This window comes from Prinia subflava, chromosome 3 (genome assembly GCF_021018805.1).
Source record: "Prinia subflava isolate CZ2003 ecotype Zambia chromosome 3, Cam_Psub_1.2, whole genome shotgun sequence".
Lineage (NCBI taxonomy): Eukaryota > Metazoa > Chordata > Aves > Passeriformes > Cisticolidae > Prinia > Prinia subflava.
The window spans coordinates 106,869,265-106,885,961 of NC_086249.1; the positions used below are offsets into that span (position 1 = coordinate 106,869,265).

General features: G+C 47.8%; 1 protein-coding gene across 4 annotated transcripts in view; it reads left to right on the plus strand.

Moving 5' to 3' along the window:
- Window positions 1-16,697, plus strand: part of ITSN1 (intersectin 1) — a 105,374-nt gene that overhangs the window by 53,651 nt on the left and 35,026 nt on the right. For all 4 annotated transcript variants that reach the window (XM_063393304.1, XM_063393305.1, XM_063393306.1 and 1 more), the window contains 7 exons: window positions 406-493; window positions 650-789; window positions 7,610-7,734; window positions 8,758-8,984; window positions 9,940-10,061; window positions 14,433-14,677; window positions 15,975-16,134. In XM_063393304.1, the coding sequence (XP_063249374.1) occupies window positions 406-493; window positions 650-789; window positions 7,610-7,734; window positions 8,758-8,984; window positions 9,940-10,061; window positions 14,433-14,677; window positions 15,975-16,134 (1,107 nt within the window). The remainder of the gene's footprint in view (window positions 1-405; window positions 494-649; window positions 790-7,609; window positions 7,735-8,757; window positions 8,985-9,939; window positions 10,062-14,432; window positions 14,678-15,974; window positions 16,135-16,697) is intronic.

Sequence of the window (16,697 nt, forward strand, 5' to 3'; positions counted from 1 at the left end):
GCACAGCTGGCACTGCCTGGGCTGGGAGGGCTTTTCCAGCCTCAGGGATCCTGAGATTCATTTATTAAAATCAGAATTAAATAATTAGTAAGTGCTTATTTGAACATTTCTTCAAATTTAGCCTTGTCTCTCTGCCCTCAGTTTCAGGTAATTCCAAGCCAGGTTCAATACTCAGTGAGAATCAAATCAATCTGATACATCCCCTCCTCTGGACTGGCAGAGAAAGTCTGGGATCTGTGAGGTATCACCCAGACAGTGCTTGGATAAGAGCAATAACACAGAGGAGGGAAATAAGCAATAATACTTCATTCAGTGAGGGGAAAAATGAAAGCAGAAATGAAGATGAGAGCTCCCTCACTGAGCTTTGTGCCTGTTTCTGTTCTTGTTCTCCCTGCCTGGCTCCAGGAGTCCCAGCAGATGCTGGGCAGGCTGATTCCAGAGAAGCAGCTGCTCAATGATCAGCTCAAGCAAGTCCAGCAGAACAGTTTGCACAGTGAGTAGATTTTGGGGCAGGACACCCTCCCTCACTCTAGGGTCCCCTGGAATTGCCCTTTGTGTGTTGCAAGGTGCAGATGGGAAAATGTTGCTCCCTATGACCTAAACTGTTCCAGAGAAGAAAACACTGACTTGACAATGTGTTCCAAACCAGGGGATTCCCTTCTCACCATCAAAAGAGCCTTGGAGGCCAAGGAACTGGCACGGCAACAGCTCCGGGACCAGCTGGATGAGGTGGAGAAAGAAACCAGATCTAAACTGCAGGAAATTGATATTTTCAATAATCAGCTGAAGGTAACCCAGGACTCGTGAAGCCTCTCTGAATGTTCAGTAATTATTTTCTAACCTGATCATGGGGAAAAAAAATGAACTGAAATGATGAAGAATGTCAGTTTGGGGAGCGTTCTCAAATCTCTGTTGAGGATTTTATTTAATTTTTATTTTAAGAAAATGCTGCTGGGCTTTCAAATTCAGGGTTTGAATCAATTAAATCTGCAGAGTCTCTTCAGGAGGAAATTTGAGCCCTGATTCCGAATCTATGATTGCAAAAATGAAATTACCAATTTCTGTGCTTTTGCATCCAAGAGTGCAGGACAAGGTCAGCAAGCCTGCAGGAATCAGTTCAAACTGAAATCTTGAATAAAAGAGATGTGATTTTCTCCTGCCACCCAGAACTGTTATCTGCTGTCTGTGTGCTCCTGCTTGTCTCTGAGTGTGGCTGCCTGTGGTTTGTGGTTTCATGCTTTACTGCTCAGTCCTTGGTAAAACTCTAATTTTTTTGTGTGTGTATTTCTGCACCAGCAATGTCAGGGAAATTCAGATTGAAAAGAGAGAAGTCGGAAATCAGTCTGTGGTTACAAACGTTTAATAGCATTGATTTCTTCATAAAATATTCCAGTGTTGAAATACTTGATCTGCTAATTCCACTGGTGGCTTCTCCTGAAAGCTGACCAAAAATGCTCCATGTCCTGCAAGGTGTCACAAATTGTGCTACAATTATTCAGCAGGAAAATCACCGTGACAGAGACATTAATGGAGTTGTTATGAAAGTTGATCAATTGGGATCAAATCAAACAATTTAGGGTGGAAGGTGGGGATGAATTTAAGCAACAAATAGCTTGTTTAAATTGGAGTTATTAATAATTATAGGAAAAATTAAAAGTGAGGCCCTGTTTTAAGGTTCATGACTCTCCCAGTCTGACACAGGAAGGATGAAAAGAGAGAATCTCTGCAGAGTCAGACACAAAACAAACAGAATGGGCACAATTTATATTTAAAGGAAAATAGAATGGTCTAATCCTTGCTTAATTAATCCTTGAGGTTTAAACCTTGCCTAATTTTTCTTCATATGTGGTTTTTGGATACATCTTAGCATATTGTACTTCTTGGGTATTATTTTTTTAATGGAGTCTTTTAAAATGATAAACTGGACAAAAGGATACTAATTCTAAAATCAGTGCCTGTATTTGGTTTGATCATAAATTACCTAAACACAAATGGGAAAGGGATGAACAGTCTTGGTATTGTGACAGCAGCAAAAAAAAAAACCCAAACCAAAAAACCAACCACCCAAAATTCAGTCTTTTAAATACTGAAGTATTGCACTTCACAGATAACAAGCTGACAATAATTAGAAATTGAAGTTGCCCATTAAGCACAGATTTATCAGCATGTGCCAGGAATCCAGGAATGCCTTGAATAGAGGTAAATGATTTTGCAGCTTACCAGGAAAATTGGTTTCAATCAATTGATGAGGAGTTCTGCAGACACTTCTTTGGAAGAGCAGAAAGTCTCCTGTGGCTGGAGGAGATTGTGGGGCTCATGTGCCACGAGGAGCAGGTCAGGGGCTGTGTGTGGGGATTTCTGCCTCCCTGAGCTTCCTTGGCTTCTGTGGAATTCCAGAAGTCACAGAATTCCAGGATGGGCTGGGAAGGGACCTCCAGGGTCACCCAGTGCCACCCCAGCATCACCCCACACCCTGTCCCCAAGGGCCACCTCCAGCCCTTGCTGGGACACCTGCAGGGATGGGCACTCCAAAGCTCCCTGGGCAGCCCCTGCCAAGGCCTGAGCTCCCTTTCCATGGGCAAATTCCTGCTGCTGCCCAAGCTGAGCCTCCCCTGGCCCAGCCTGAGGCCGTTCCCTCTCCTCCTGTCCCTGTTCCTGGAGCACAGCCCGGCCCCCCCGGCTGTCCCCTCCTGTCAGGGACTTGTGCAGAGCCACAAGGTCCCCCTGAGCCTCCTTTTCTCCAGGCTCAGCCCCTTCCCAGCTCCTTCAGGAATTCTCCAGCCCCTTCCCAGCTCCCTCAGGAATTCTCCAGCTCCTTCCCAGCTCCCTCAGGAATTCTCCAGCCCCTTCCCAGCTCCCTCAGGAATTCTCCAGCCCCTTCCCAGCTCCCTCAGGAATTCTCCAGCCCCTTCCCAGCTCCCTCAGGAATTCTCCAGCCCCTTCCCAGCTCCCTCAGGAATTCTCCAGCCCCTTCCCAGCTCCCTGCCCTGCCCTGGACACGCTCCAGCCCCAGCTGTGCTATGGACACTGAGCAGTGGGAGCTGAACTCAGAGATTTCTCCCTTTTGTAGTTTCTCAAGACGTGCAAGGCATATTTTGAGGGGCCTGGAGGATTTTGTAACAGGATTTAAATCCCTAAAAAGGCACATGGACTTTTTTGTGGGCTCAGCATAGAAAGGGTAGAGAAAGCACTCAGAAGCTGCTGAGTGCAGCAGTGATTTCATGGCTGTTGTTCTTCATGAAATCTTGGAATATCCTGAGCTGTAGGGACCCACAGGGACCATCCAGTCCCACCCTGCCCTGCCCAGACCCCCAACAATCCCACCCTGGGCATCCCAAAGGCTCCTGGAGCTGTGGCAGCCTCAGGGCCGTGCCCATTCCCTGGGGAGCCTGGGCAGTGCCAGCATCCTGGGATTTTATGCCCAAGGCTTTCCTGGAGTCCTGGATTTACTGGGATTTGTGTGAAGTGGGAGTTCTCCAGCCATGGAGAACACACCTCTCTCTTAGGTGATCATATCACTCCAAAGCAGGTCATTATGGATTTCCATAATTCTCACATACAGTTACCTAAAAAATCAAAAATCTGTGACAACTTTTAGGAGCCACCACTGGAAAAGTGACTGACATTGACAATAGGTAGAAATTGGCTTGTAAATAATACTAAATTAATAATTTCCCTAAAGAGCAGAACTCGTTGTTGAGTTCTCAGTTCCTGGGTGTGTCCTGTGGTGCCATCTGTGTGGTTATCAGGCAGCTGGATAATGCTCACAATGAAAGGGGAATTTTTCAAATTATCTCTCAGCAATTCCACCACATCCGAGCTCTAAATATTATAAAGGTTTCTTGTCAATTAAGGGACAATAGTTTAAGATGGGGAAGGCAGAAATCTTACTTTTTAAAATACATTTTTGTCAAACAAAGAAATTACAAACTCTGGGTTTAATCAAGGTAATTTAATTTACCAGGCCACTTTTCCAAACCACAGCAGTTTACAGGATACTCTGGATTTGTCTCCATGTTTTTATGTTCTGTAGTAAGTGAATATTTCATACAAGTGTTAAATTACATCATCTTTGCTCTGTGTCCTAACATCATAGGAGTGATTAGAGAGAGAAATAAGGGTTTTTTTCCCTGCTGGATCTGTTTGTCATCTCTCCAAAACAAAGGATTTCAATTCCTTCTGATGAGTCCTTGGAAGCTGGAAATATTCACAGAATTTGGTGCATTTCCACCAACAGCTTTTCAGGGTTATAAAATGTTATTGATATTTCAAATCAGATCATTTGAATTCTGATATTGGATATCTTCAGGGAGAATCACTTGGGTTCAGGAGATTGCTGGTGCTTGTTTGGCTGCTCAGGTATCCTTTCAAATGAGATTTGGGGCATTTTACACAAGATAATGGTCTTGGATTGGGCTGTATTTGGCTATAAAGTGACAGAGTGTGTTACAAGGTTGAGAGTTTGGCCACTTCTTTGTGTGCTACAGTTGAAGGAGTGAAACTTCTGTACTCTTTAAAAATTTTAGCCTTGAGATCTCATGATTAATATTGATACAGGTATTAATGAAATGGAACTGGTCACTTGTTTATTTGATGATAATGGAACTGTTTGGGTTGGAAGGAATATTAAATTTCATCCAGTGCCACCCCTGCCATGGCAGGGACACCTCCCACTGTCCCAGGCTGCTCCAGCCCCAGTGTCCAGCCTGGCCTTGGGCACTGCCAGGGATGCAGGGGCAGCCACAGCTGCTCTGGGCACCCTGTGCCAGGGCCTGCCCACCCTCAGGATAAAGAATTCCCAATTCCCATTATCCCTGGATCTAAACTGCCCCTCCAAGCTTAAGGCTCGATGTGACTGCAGTCTCCAAGGACCAAAAGCCCATTCCCTATAACGTGGACAAATCCAGACTTTCTTGCTGCTGTTCCTGCCCAAGAGCACACAAGGGATGAGTTTGTGTTTCTGAAATAGTTTTGCTGAGAATTTTTCCCAGTGCCTGGCCAAAGCAGTGAACCCCCAGCGGGCTGAGGCTGCCCAGTGCTGTCTGTGTGTCCTGTGGCTGTCAGTGCTGTCTGTCAGTGTGAGCAGGGCACTCCTGCTCCCAGCACCTCTTTACATCTCAGCATTTTTTCTTCCAGTCAGTGGCAGTGGCAGAGGCAATGCTGCAGTGCCTGGCACTCCTCCTGGGCTGCATCCAGCTCTTCCACTCCTTCCCAAAGGTCTCCATGCCCTGCCCAGGCAGGACCCAGCTCTCTCTGAGTGAGGAGCCTCCTCCAGTGATGGGCTTCACTTTCCCTGAGCAGATGAGTGTACAGTGTTTCACTGAGTCAGTGTTTGCCAAGGGCTGCCAGCACCAAAACCAACCCAGAGAGAAGAGTTTAGCATTAGATTTTTATTAATTATTATGTGCCTGTGTGAGGAGCGTGCCTTGAATTGCAACTTGGGCACACTTCTAGTGAGTTATTTTTGCCTTTTGCTTATCTGGAACTTCACGAGTTTAAGTGTTTTGACTGTTTTGGTCATGATTTTCAGAAGTTTTCAAAAGCAAACACTTGGATGGGAAGCATCCCCACACATCACTGTAATCTGTGATTCCAGGTAGGAGGGAGGTGGCAGCTTCCTTCCTTTGCCCAATCCCCCAGGATGGAGGAAGGGAGGAATTTCCTGCCAAGGCCAAAGCAGAGGCTTTGGGAGCTGGGGAAGGGGGCAGGAAAGGAAAAGCCTCAGGGAGCACAGGACTGCAGGGTCCTTTCCTCTGGGATCAAAGGCTCTGCTTGTCTCAGGGGGAGAACATCTGATGGAAACCTTGGACTGTGATCCCTGAATATGCCAAGTCTTCTTGTCTTTCTGTCAAAAAGGCACAATCTGGGCCAAAACTACTCCATTTCTACCATGAAGGTTTTTGTAGCAAATGACTTGGCTGTATATAGTGAATATTGCTGTGCTCTAGGAAATGCTGTAATTCCTATTCAATATTCTGAATGTGGCTGTTGTAACACCTCAAGTCCTCCTTGTTTGTCTGTTTGGATTTAAATACCAGGGTAACAATTGCTCTGCTTTTAAGGTAAGGCATTCCTTGTCCTGCACCTCAGGAATGAGCAAAGCCTGGGGTGTCTTTGGAATTGCAGGAGGAGTGGGACTTGTCCAGCTGGGAGCTGTGTCTGTCCAGGATGAGGGCAGGGCTGTGCTCACATCCAGCTGGAGCTGTCTTGGCTGCTGAAGTTTATCAGAATTTTGTTCAGCTGCTTTCCAGTAGAACTGGGGGAGGTGCTGGCCCTTCCTCCCCATCCTCCTTTGGCAAAGCACTGCAGCATCTCTGTTGCATGAGATGCCCAGCATGTCTTTGTGTCCTCCTGGCTGACCCAAAAGTGGTGTAGGTGGGATTTTTACATCTCCAGAAATGCTCCATCCAGTGGCAGCACTATAAACCAGGCTTGCTTTTCTTAACACACAGTTCTGTCACAGGAAAATCCTTTCACAGAACATTGACATCAGCTTGGCTGTGTTAAAATGTCTGTGGAAAACTGAAATGATTATTAAAAGGTCTCTTTAATCCAACTCCCCTGAGACCTGATTCTCTCTTTAATGCTGCTGAGCTCAGGTTTTCTTGAATTTAAAATCTAGGAGCATTAATGAAATAAAACTGAGACCTGGACCACAAGGATCAGCTTCCCTTTTGAAACTTTCATCCCTGTATCCAGTGGGTTTGAATCACTTCAATTTATTTTTGTCTCTTAGGCAATTTTGTCATTTGGGTCAGTGCATGAGGAGTTTTACATGAAAACTTCCTGTGGTTTGTAGATTGTGAATTTCTGAAAAACCATCCAAATACTTCTAAGATTACCTGTTTCAATTTCCCCTGTACCATATTTTCATGAAAAGATACTGATTTTTGAAGTGAACTATTTTCAGTGAAAATCCTCAGTGGTCATAGGTAAATTTTCCCTTTTTGTGCTGTAGTGCTGAGGAGTTCAGATGCAAAATTCCAGGTTATGCAAAGAAAATCCAATTAAAAGCTGGATTTGTGTTAATAGGTGTTAATGCAGAGAACAAATCTTGAGGAAAATATTATGGAATTATTATTATTTATATTCTGTTTTTTTCAGGCAATTGAAGAAAAAATGACTTATATATGAATGAATACTCTCTGTACCATGATTCATCCCAAAGATATTCCTTCAGGATTTCAGTCTCCTGTGTATAAACCAGGCCTGAAGGTTCTTTAGTAAATCTGCATTAATTAGCAAATGAAACTGATTAGGAGTTGCTGTTGTGAGAGCTCAGAGGGCAGATTTGTGTATGGAATTTAATAAATGAATTCCACAGACCAACAAACAAAATAAAAGAGATTAAGCTTTGTCCATTTCTCAGAGTCCCATTTAAAGGTTTTCTGGTTTCCTAAGCCTTTAATGGATAAAAAAGGAAAACACTAGGTGGGAATGAACCTGAGAAACCCTGGTAATGAACCTGAAATATCTGTATGTGACAGGAGTGTGAGTTTGGAGATCCCCAACCACAGCCAGGGGTTGTCCCCTCACAGGGAGCTCTTTGGGGATTCAGTTGGGATTCCCAGAGTGGATGTTTACACCTCTTTGCCTTTCTTTGATCCAGGAGCTGAGAGAAATCCATAACAAACAGCAGCTCCAGAAGCAGAAGAGCTTGGAAGCTGAGAGGTTGAAACAGAAGGAGCAGGAAAGGAAGACAGTGGAGCTGGAAAAGCAAAAAGAAGCTCAGAGGTAACAAACTGCTTTAATGGAGCCCTAAATGTAACACCTCCCCTGGCATCTCCTGGAATATTCCTGTCTGCCCAAAACTTCCAGGGATGCAGGTGAGGTTTGTGTCCTCCTGTGCCACCCTCTAATGCTTGGGAAGTGGCTTGGTTGGGCAGCAGCAGGAATTTGCCCATGGAAAGGGAGCTCAGGCCTTGGCAGGGGCTGCCCAGGGAGCTTTGGAGTGCCCATCCCTGCAGGTGTCCCAGCAAGGGCTGGAGGTGGCCCTGAGTGCTCTGGGCTGGGGACAAGGTGGGCCTGGGGCACAGCTGGCACTGCCTGGGCTGGGAGGGCTTTGCCAGCCCCAGGGATTTGGGGATCCTGGCATTCCATGAATTAGGTTTTTTTCCTTAGGCTGTTTTTGATCAGGAATTCACATTGTCCAAGGACAACGTCTGTTCTTTGTAGCACACCAAGCGTGTGAGGAGCAGCTGCTTCTCAGGCATTTGTCTTTAATTCTGCAGAAATTCCAGAGGTGGAAAAGGCCATGGAACAGACTGGAGCACTCTGAGATCCTTCAGATCTTCAGAGTTATCTTTGCTGGGGCGAATTGTTTCCAGCAGAGACATTTATTCATTTCTTGATGTCTTGTCCTCTGGTGGAGGGGAAGGACTTGTTAACTCTGGTGGTTAGAAACGGGAAATATTCCCAATAATTCTCTGGAGTGCTGTGTAAAACTTGCAAATCCTTCTCTTCCTTGCCCCTCAACATGAGGATAAGGATGGCCACGTGTTCTGATTCTGCTTTTCTCTTTCTGATTTGGCTGTTCAGAGCTTTACCTTGGCTTGGATCTTTAAGGTCCCTTCCAACCCAAAGCATTCCAGGAGTTTGTGATTTCTGGGAATCATTCCCAGTGTAAGGAGATGCTGGGGAGTGCTTGATAACTCACCAAAATAAAGTGAGGGCACGGAAAAGTCCCAAAGAGGACACTTGGTACAGAGATGACCCAAAATCTTTGGTTTGAGTGGCTCTAACCCCCCCTGTCCCCAGGCGGATCCAGGACCGGGACAAACCGCGGCTGGAGCGGGGACAGCCAGAGGAGGAGCCACAGTGGCAAAAAAAAATCCAGGAAGATGACAAGCAAAAAAGGGAAGAACTCCCCAAGAAGAAGGAAAGTGAGGATAAGGGGAAACAGGAAATGCAGGAGAAGCTGAGTAAACTCTTCCAGCCCCACCAGGAGCCGAACAAGCCCGGCCAGGCTCCGTGGTCCAACGCAGGTAGGGTCCAACAGCAGGGAATGCTCTGGGGCTGCTCAGTTCTCTTTTCTTTTCCATTTAACATAGAACAAGGTGGTGTTTGGGGCTGGATTGTGAGTCTTATTAAAGTAAATAATGCATGGGTTGACCTGCAGACTCCAGAAATGGTTCTGTTCTTCCCCAAAGGCTGGTGTTCAGCACGGGGGAAAGCACAGCTCTGAGGCTGCAGGGCAAGGGAAGAGGCAGTCTCAGCTGGAAGGGGCTGGATGCAAGATATCCAAAACTATTTCTATCGTTTTTATTTTGGTGTGGGATTCATGCCTTGGGATTTTTCAGAGCAGGAACAATATGTCCTTTAGTCACGCTTTGCCTTTCCTGCCTTCCTTTGTTCACTGCAGCTGAAATCTAAGATTTAATCCCCCTTTTTCTGCTCCCCACACAGTCACCTTCAGCTGAGAGCTTTTACTGTGCATTGTATCCTGATTTTGGCCTATATTGGGAATCCTGCTTCCCTCTTAAGTGGCTTGGATACACACAAGAACTGTTTGGGAATGGAAAACTGGCTTAAATATTTGTCCAAAAGGATTGCATCACTTTTTTGTGGACTAAATCCTGCCCAGAGGGGCTGTGGACTTCCACAGGCCAGGTTGGACACTGGGGCTGGAGCAGCCTGGGACAGTGGGAGGTGTCCCTGCCATGGCAGGGGTGGCACTGGGTGGGCTCTGAAGTCCCTCCCCACCCAGGCCATTCTGGGTTTCTATGATTTTCCCCGTTGTTTACAGAAGAAAATAAGAAAATTGTATTTAAATAATCAATTTTTATATTTCCCATGTGTAAAAAGGGGATAAGTTACTTCTGCAGACCCTGCCAGCTTTATTGATGCCTGTCTCCACTTCCACCCCATTTTCCAAGTGTTCAAAAATCAGGTGGTTTGATTTCTTCTCTCTGTATCTGTGTGTTTGTTTCCTTTGCTCAGAGAAAGCTCCTCTAACCATTTCTGCTCAGGAGGATGTAAAAATAGTGTATTACAGAGCTCTGTATCCTTTTGAATCCAGAAGCCACGACGAGATCACCATCCAGCCTGGAGACATCGTCATGGTAAGCAGGGATGGGGATGTTCCTTGGGAAAACCCTTCAGCCTCTGCCATGGGTGGTTTCAACCTCATATGGCAAGAAAGGAAACTGCAAATCCCAAAAGTTTGGTTGCAGGTGTGTTGGTAGAGAATAAGCTCCAATTTTTGTGGTCAGTGTATTGTGGCAAACTCTGAAGCAAGGTTTGCTTTTGTCTCTCTAAGTTACAATCCCTGGTTAATAACTGCAGGAGTTAAGTGGATATTAATTCTAATTAATCATTAGTATGTTCTTAACATGCAGAATGAAAATTCCAGGGGGGATTCTTAAACATTCACTGGAGGAAGTTAATTTCCAGCAGTGTTCTACCCAACAAAATTGATTTTAAGAGCTTTTACATTTTAGCTCAGTTCACTAACGGTAGATTTTGGAAAAATACACTTTCTAGACTCCCCTAAATTGTAATTATTATCGTTCTAAAAAATCCTCTTCTGGGAAATTGAACCTTCTGGGGTTGGTTTGGCTTTTTACTTATGGAGTGTTTGTGACCTTGGAATGGGCTTCTGGAAAAAAAACCCTGGCTCGGTGTCACTGCTGAGGACTCTGAGTGAGGATACAACAGGTTGTAAAGCTGTGGGAAGGGGTTTGGATAGGAGGCTCTGGAGCCTGCTGGGAAATGCTGGGATGCCTTGTTTTCCTGGGGAGCAGGGGTGGCCTGGGTTTACACGTCATTCTGTGGGCAGGAGTGATCACTGTCAGGCAGACTTGCTGGGAAAATAACAATTTTCCCAAAGGATATGATTTTAAGAAGCATTTCATACATTTTTAAATTGACATTTGCAGCGAAAACAACATTTTTTTTCTTCAAAATATGTGGTTCTAAGCAGTTCTGCACATATTTGTCCCTGTTATTGCAGGGAAAATAACATTTTTCCTCAAATATGGGTTTCTAAGGAGCACTGAAATCATTTTTAAATAGAGATTTGCAGGGAAATGTTTTTTTGCAAAATGTGCAGTTCTAAAGAGCACTGAAATAATTTTTGAAGAGAGATTAGCAAGGAAATAAGACTTTTCCCCAAAATATGTGATGCTAAGGAGCACTACACACATCTCAAGCAGAGACTTTGAGACCATCCAAGTCTGGTTACCTGCTGCTTATGGACTCGACTTTACCCCCTCAGCCCCACAGGGTGACTCCTCTCTGCTGCCTTTTTTAGTGACTGTACCCAGAATTAGAGCAGGTTCCTGGGGCTGTGCTGCCCTGCAGGAGGGGTTTAGGGCTGCTCTGTGCTCAGGGCTGAGCTGTAACCTTGCTGTGCCTTGCTTTGCATCCCTGCGTGCCCTGGAGGTGAAGAGGGAGTGGGTAAGTGCTGCCAGGGGGGCTCTGCGGGCCTCCAGTGCCACCAGCAGAGCTGCTGCCCCTTGGTTTGAACCCACCAGGCTCAAACCAGCAAACCTCAGCTCCTTATCAAAAGTGATTCAGATACCCTGCACCAGGGTTTGCTTTTGATGCTGCTCCCTCTGCCCTCCCTGTGTTTGTCCTGTGCTCCCAAAGGTCCCGGTGGTGTCTTTGCAGTTTGCAAGCTCAGGCTTGAGGTGAGGATTGGTGACATCAGTGCAGCTGAGCTCCAGCTGGAGCTTCCTGTGCCCCCAAATCCCTGTCCCTGGAGAGCTGTCCTCACACAGACGGAGCTTGTCCACACTGGAACTCAAATTCTGACCCATTTTGGAACCGTGCTCCTGTCCTGCAGTGGGCAGGAGGTAAAGAAAAACCACCTCCCACACACTGTAATTCACTGTTCAGGTGGGCATTTAAAGTCTGGTTGTGTTGTGGACAAAATAATCTGGGATTTTTGGGTGGGCTTGTGGATGGTGGGTGTAAAAATGTAGGAAACTGAAACAAAATAGCTGAAAACAGATTCAAAGGCTGGAATTCCGGGTGGAATCCTGGCTGGAATCCTGGCTGGAATCCTGGCTGGAATCCTGGCTGGAATCCTGGCTGGAATCTGGCTGGAATTCTGGCTGGAATTCTGGCTGGAATCCTGGCTGGAATCTGGCTGGAATCCTGGCTGGAATCCTGGCTGGAATGGGGCTGCAGAGCCCATTCTGTCACAGAGCTGGGCCTTTACCAGAGCTTGGGAATGATCTTCCCAAGAGTGTAAACCCTTCACCCTGGGATGAACCCTGAGCCCTGGCTGAGGAACCAGGGAGGAGGAGGATTTATCCAGGAAGGAAAAGGATTTACCAGTCTGGGGAGGGCTCTGCCCTGCCTGACTGCTGGGAAAAGCCCCTGGAACTGCTGGATCTGGTGCCATGGATTACACAATTACTTGGCTTTTTAATTCTCCCACTCCTTAATTATCTTATCCTTTCAATGTACTTGAAATTTCTTCCACTGTAAGTTTAGATTGATTTTAATCCTGGCTATAGCTCGACCAAGCTTTTGTGTGAGAACAGATACTCTTCCCTGAAAAATCTACAACAAATTCTAAGGACAGTTTCTCATCAGTTTTCTTAGTTACTGATTGTTGCCATTGGAGCCAATCTTCTTTGTGATCCACAGAATTAAGGAGTTGTCAGCTGTGGCTCTAAAGTACAGCTGAATAAATAAAAACAACCTCCCACACACTATAATTCACTATTCAGGTGTGCATTTAAAGTCTGGTTGTATTTTGGAAAAAAATAATCTGGGGTTGTTGTTGGGACTTGTGGATGGTGGATGTAAAAATTTAAGGAAATTGCAACAAAACAGCTTAAAAAGATGCGAAGGAATTTATTTAAAATTTCAAAGTTTTGGTACTGCAAGACCAGATGTGACTTGTATTTTAGATGAAGAAGAAACCAGAGCTGATATGAATGATGAAGTTTAAATTATCCTTCAAAGTGCCTTTTCATGAGTGTGCATAGAGAACTTCATGGGGTTGAATAAGCAGAGATCTGAGAATGCTCATAGGCAGCTTCAGAATTACTGCAGCTTCAATCCTCTCCTGAAGAAGCATTAATTGGATGCTCTGAAACCTTTTGGTTGGGTTTTTTTCTCCCCATGTCTGAAGAATCCCGGTGGTTTCTGTTAGCCTGTGGCTCACCTCAGAGATGCTCTTTTTAGAGCATCTCCACAACCCAAATTTGCCTTTCTGGTGCTGTTTGTTTCCTCTGTGTGTGCTGATTGCAGTTCCTGCCTGGGACTGATCCCTGTGTGGATGATTCAGCCTCGGTGCTTCAATCCCTTTTTCCCAGGTCCATCCTCAGCTGTGCCCTTCCCTCTCCCATCCTGCTGCTTTCCCATCTCTGCTGCAGTGGAAATTTTGCTCTGCACTGCAGGAAAAGCACGTGGAAGTGGTCAAGCACAAAGTGCCTTTGTTTCTGGGATTGCCTTGGGCTGCCAGGGGCTGAGAGACGAGGAGACCCAAACCCACAGGAATAAAGGATGGGTTTGGACCAGAAGGGGAGGGTGGATGCAAATTCCAGTGGGAGTCAACAAATGCTTGAGGCAAAGGAATTTGTCAGCAGCTCCTCTGAGGAGTGCAGGGACAGGGATCCATCCCTGCCCCGGGCTGAGCCCCAGCGTGGGCAGCAGGAGAGGGACTGGGATCAGGAGAGAGACTGGGATCAGGAGAGGGATTGGGATCAGGAGAGGGATTGGGATCAGGAGAGGGACTGGGATCAGGACAGGGATTGGGATCAGGAGAGGGATTGGGACTGTGCCCCTGTGCCCCCTCAGGTGAGAGCCCACCTGCAGAGCTGCCCCAGCCCTGGAATTCCCAGCCCAGGGAGGACGTGGAGCTGCTGGAGAGAGCCCAGAGGAGGCTCCAGGATGAGCAGAGGGCTGGAGCAGCTCTGCTGGCAGGAAAGGCTGGCACAGCTGGCATTGCTCAGCCTGGGCAGGAGAAGCTCTGGGCTGAGCTCAGGGTGGCCTTGCAGGGCCTGAAGGAGCCCCAGGAAAGCTGCAGAGAGACAATTGCCAAGGGCTGCAGGGACAGGAGCCAGGGAATGGCTCCCAGTGCCAGAGGGCAGGGCTGGATGGGCTCTTGGGAATCAGGAATTGTTCCCTGGCAGGGTGGGCAGGCCCTGGCACAGGGTGCCCAGAGCAGCTGTGGCTGCCCCTGCATCCCTGGCAGTGCCCAAGGCCAGGCTGGACACTGGGGCTGGAGCAGCCTGGGACAGTGGGAGGTGTCCCTGCCGTGGCAGGGGATGGAGCAGGACAGGTTTTAGGGTCCCTTCTGACCCAAATCATTCCATGGGTCTGTGATTTCAGTATGGAAAAAAAAAAAGAAAAAAACGTTTTCAAGCCCTCTTGCATTGCAAAAAGTTCATTACTGCAGAGGAGATGGGTTGTTTTCAGTAAAGTTTCCATTTTCAGGGTGTGTTTGTTAACTCTCTGACTTCCTGTGTCTGCAGGTGGATGAAAGCCAGACTGGAGAGCCAGGGTGGCTCGGTGGAGAACTGAAGGGGAAAACTGGATGGTTCCCTGCAAACTATGCAGAGAAAATTCCGGACAGTGAAGTTCCAGCCTCTGCCAAGCCCGCGGCCGAGCCCTCTGCTGCTCCCAAAGTGTCTGTGCAGGAAACCTCCACTCCCCTGGGAGCCCCTGCCCCTGCAGAGGCTCCTGCAGCAGCCAACAACTGGGCAGACTTCAGCTCCACGTAGGTTTGGGTGCTGCTGAGCCCTCAGTGTGTGGAACTGGCCCTGAGCACAGGAGCCAGGGTGCAAACTAAACATACCCTCTGTGAAGTGAAAGGTGCCTTCTGTAGAAATCGGTGAAAATTGCAGCCCTGTGGGACTTGAGGCTGCTCCCATCACACCTCCCTGGGCACAGCATGAGCAGGAGACATCCCTGAGGGAGGATGTGGGCAAGGGGGAAATCCCAAGGTGGTCACTTCCCTTGGAATCACAGAATCCCAGACTGGGTTGGGCTTGGAGGGACCTTAAAGCCCACCCAGTGCCACCCCTGCCATGGCAGGGACCCCTCCCACTGTCCCAGGCTGCTCCAGCCCCAGTGTCCAGCCTGGCCTTGGGCACTGCCAGGGATGCAGGGGCAGCCACAGCTGCTCTGGGCACCCTGTGCCAGGGCCTCCTATTGAGGTATCAGCCTATAAATATGGATCTCATGGCCAGAGGATAAGGAATTGCAGCTGATTAAAGTGCCCAGTGTACTGAGTTAAGACATCCAGGGAAGGGCCTGTGTTTGAATTCCATCAGCTTTACCAATGCTGTGATCAGCAATTCAATCACCTTTCCATGTCATCTCTGCCATTAGTACATCACACATAACAATAGCAAGTTGGAAGCCTTCAATAATGCAGGAGAAAGGGATTTAGGAGGCTGCAGTATCTGAAGGGGCTCCAGGAGAGCTGCAGAGGGATTGCTCATTAGGAGGAGTGGCAGGGCAAGGGGGAATGAGCTCCCACTGAAAGAGAGGAAATTTAAGTGGGAGATGAGGATGGAATTGTTCCCTGGGAGCCTAGGCCAGTGGGAGGTGTCCCTGCCAGGCAGGGGTGGCACTGGGTGGGATTTTAAGGTCCAAACCAAACCATTCCATGATTGTGTGTCTAAAGGAAAGGGATGTTAGAGGTCAGTGAGGTGCAGGGGGTAAGATTGCAAACCAGTTTTGGAAAGAATAATTAATTATTTTTATTTCTCTTTCAATGTGTGTAATGCAGTCTGTATTGCTTGAACTTCTGTTTGTTGGGACACAGCTAAGAACTGAAATAAAAACCTGTCCTTCAGTGGCAAGGACAAGGAGCTCAGTTTGGGGGTTGCCTTTTAAGTTGAGGCTGTGGTTGAGCAGTGTTCAACTGCCCTGCAGGAGTTCAGGTGCTCGTGGATACTCGTGGAAAAGAAATAAATGCAGAATGTTGAAATATTTGTTCTGAGTGAGTTGTTTTGTTCCTGCTGTTAAAAACAGTAGGAATTACATGGTTCTTTTCTTTTTCTTTCCAGCTGGCCAGCAAACAGCAGTGAGAAGCCAGAGAGTGACAACTGGGATGCGTGGGCAGCTCAGCCCTCCCTGACCGTGCCCAGCGCAGGGCAGCTCCGGCAGCGCTCGGCCTTCACTCCTGCCACGGTCACAGGCTCGTCCCCCTCCCCTGTCCTGGGCCAGGTGAGCTCCTGGGCTACCCAAAGGCTCTGAGCCACCACAAGGGCTTGGAGAGCACAGTGGGAGCCTTGCCTGTGAGTCAGAACACTCACCTGACACAGGGGAGCACCTCCAGCAGGGGTGACAGGGACACTCCCACCTGCAGAGCTGCCCCAGCCCTGGAATTCCCAGCACAGGGAGGACGTGGAGCTGCTGGAGAGAGCCCAGAGGAGGCTCCAGGATGAGCAGAGGGCTGGAGCAGCTCTGCTGGCAGGAAAGGCTGGCACAGCTGGCATTGCTCAGCCTGGGCAGGAGAAGCTCTGGGCTGAGCTCAGGGTGGCCTTGCAGGGCCTGAAGGAGCCCCAGGAAAGCTGCAGAGAGACAATTGCCAAGGGCTGCAGGGACAGGAGCCAGGGAATGGCTCCCAGTGCCAGAGGGCAGGGCTGGATGGGCTCTTGGGAATCAGGAATTGTTCCCTGGCAGGGTGGGCAGGCCCTGGCACAGGGTGCCCAGAGCAGCTGTGGCTGCCCCTGCATCCCTGGCAGTGCCCAAGGCCAGGCTGGACACTGGGGCTGGAGCAGCCTGGG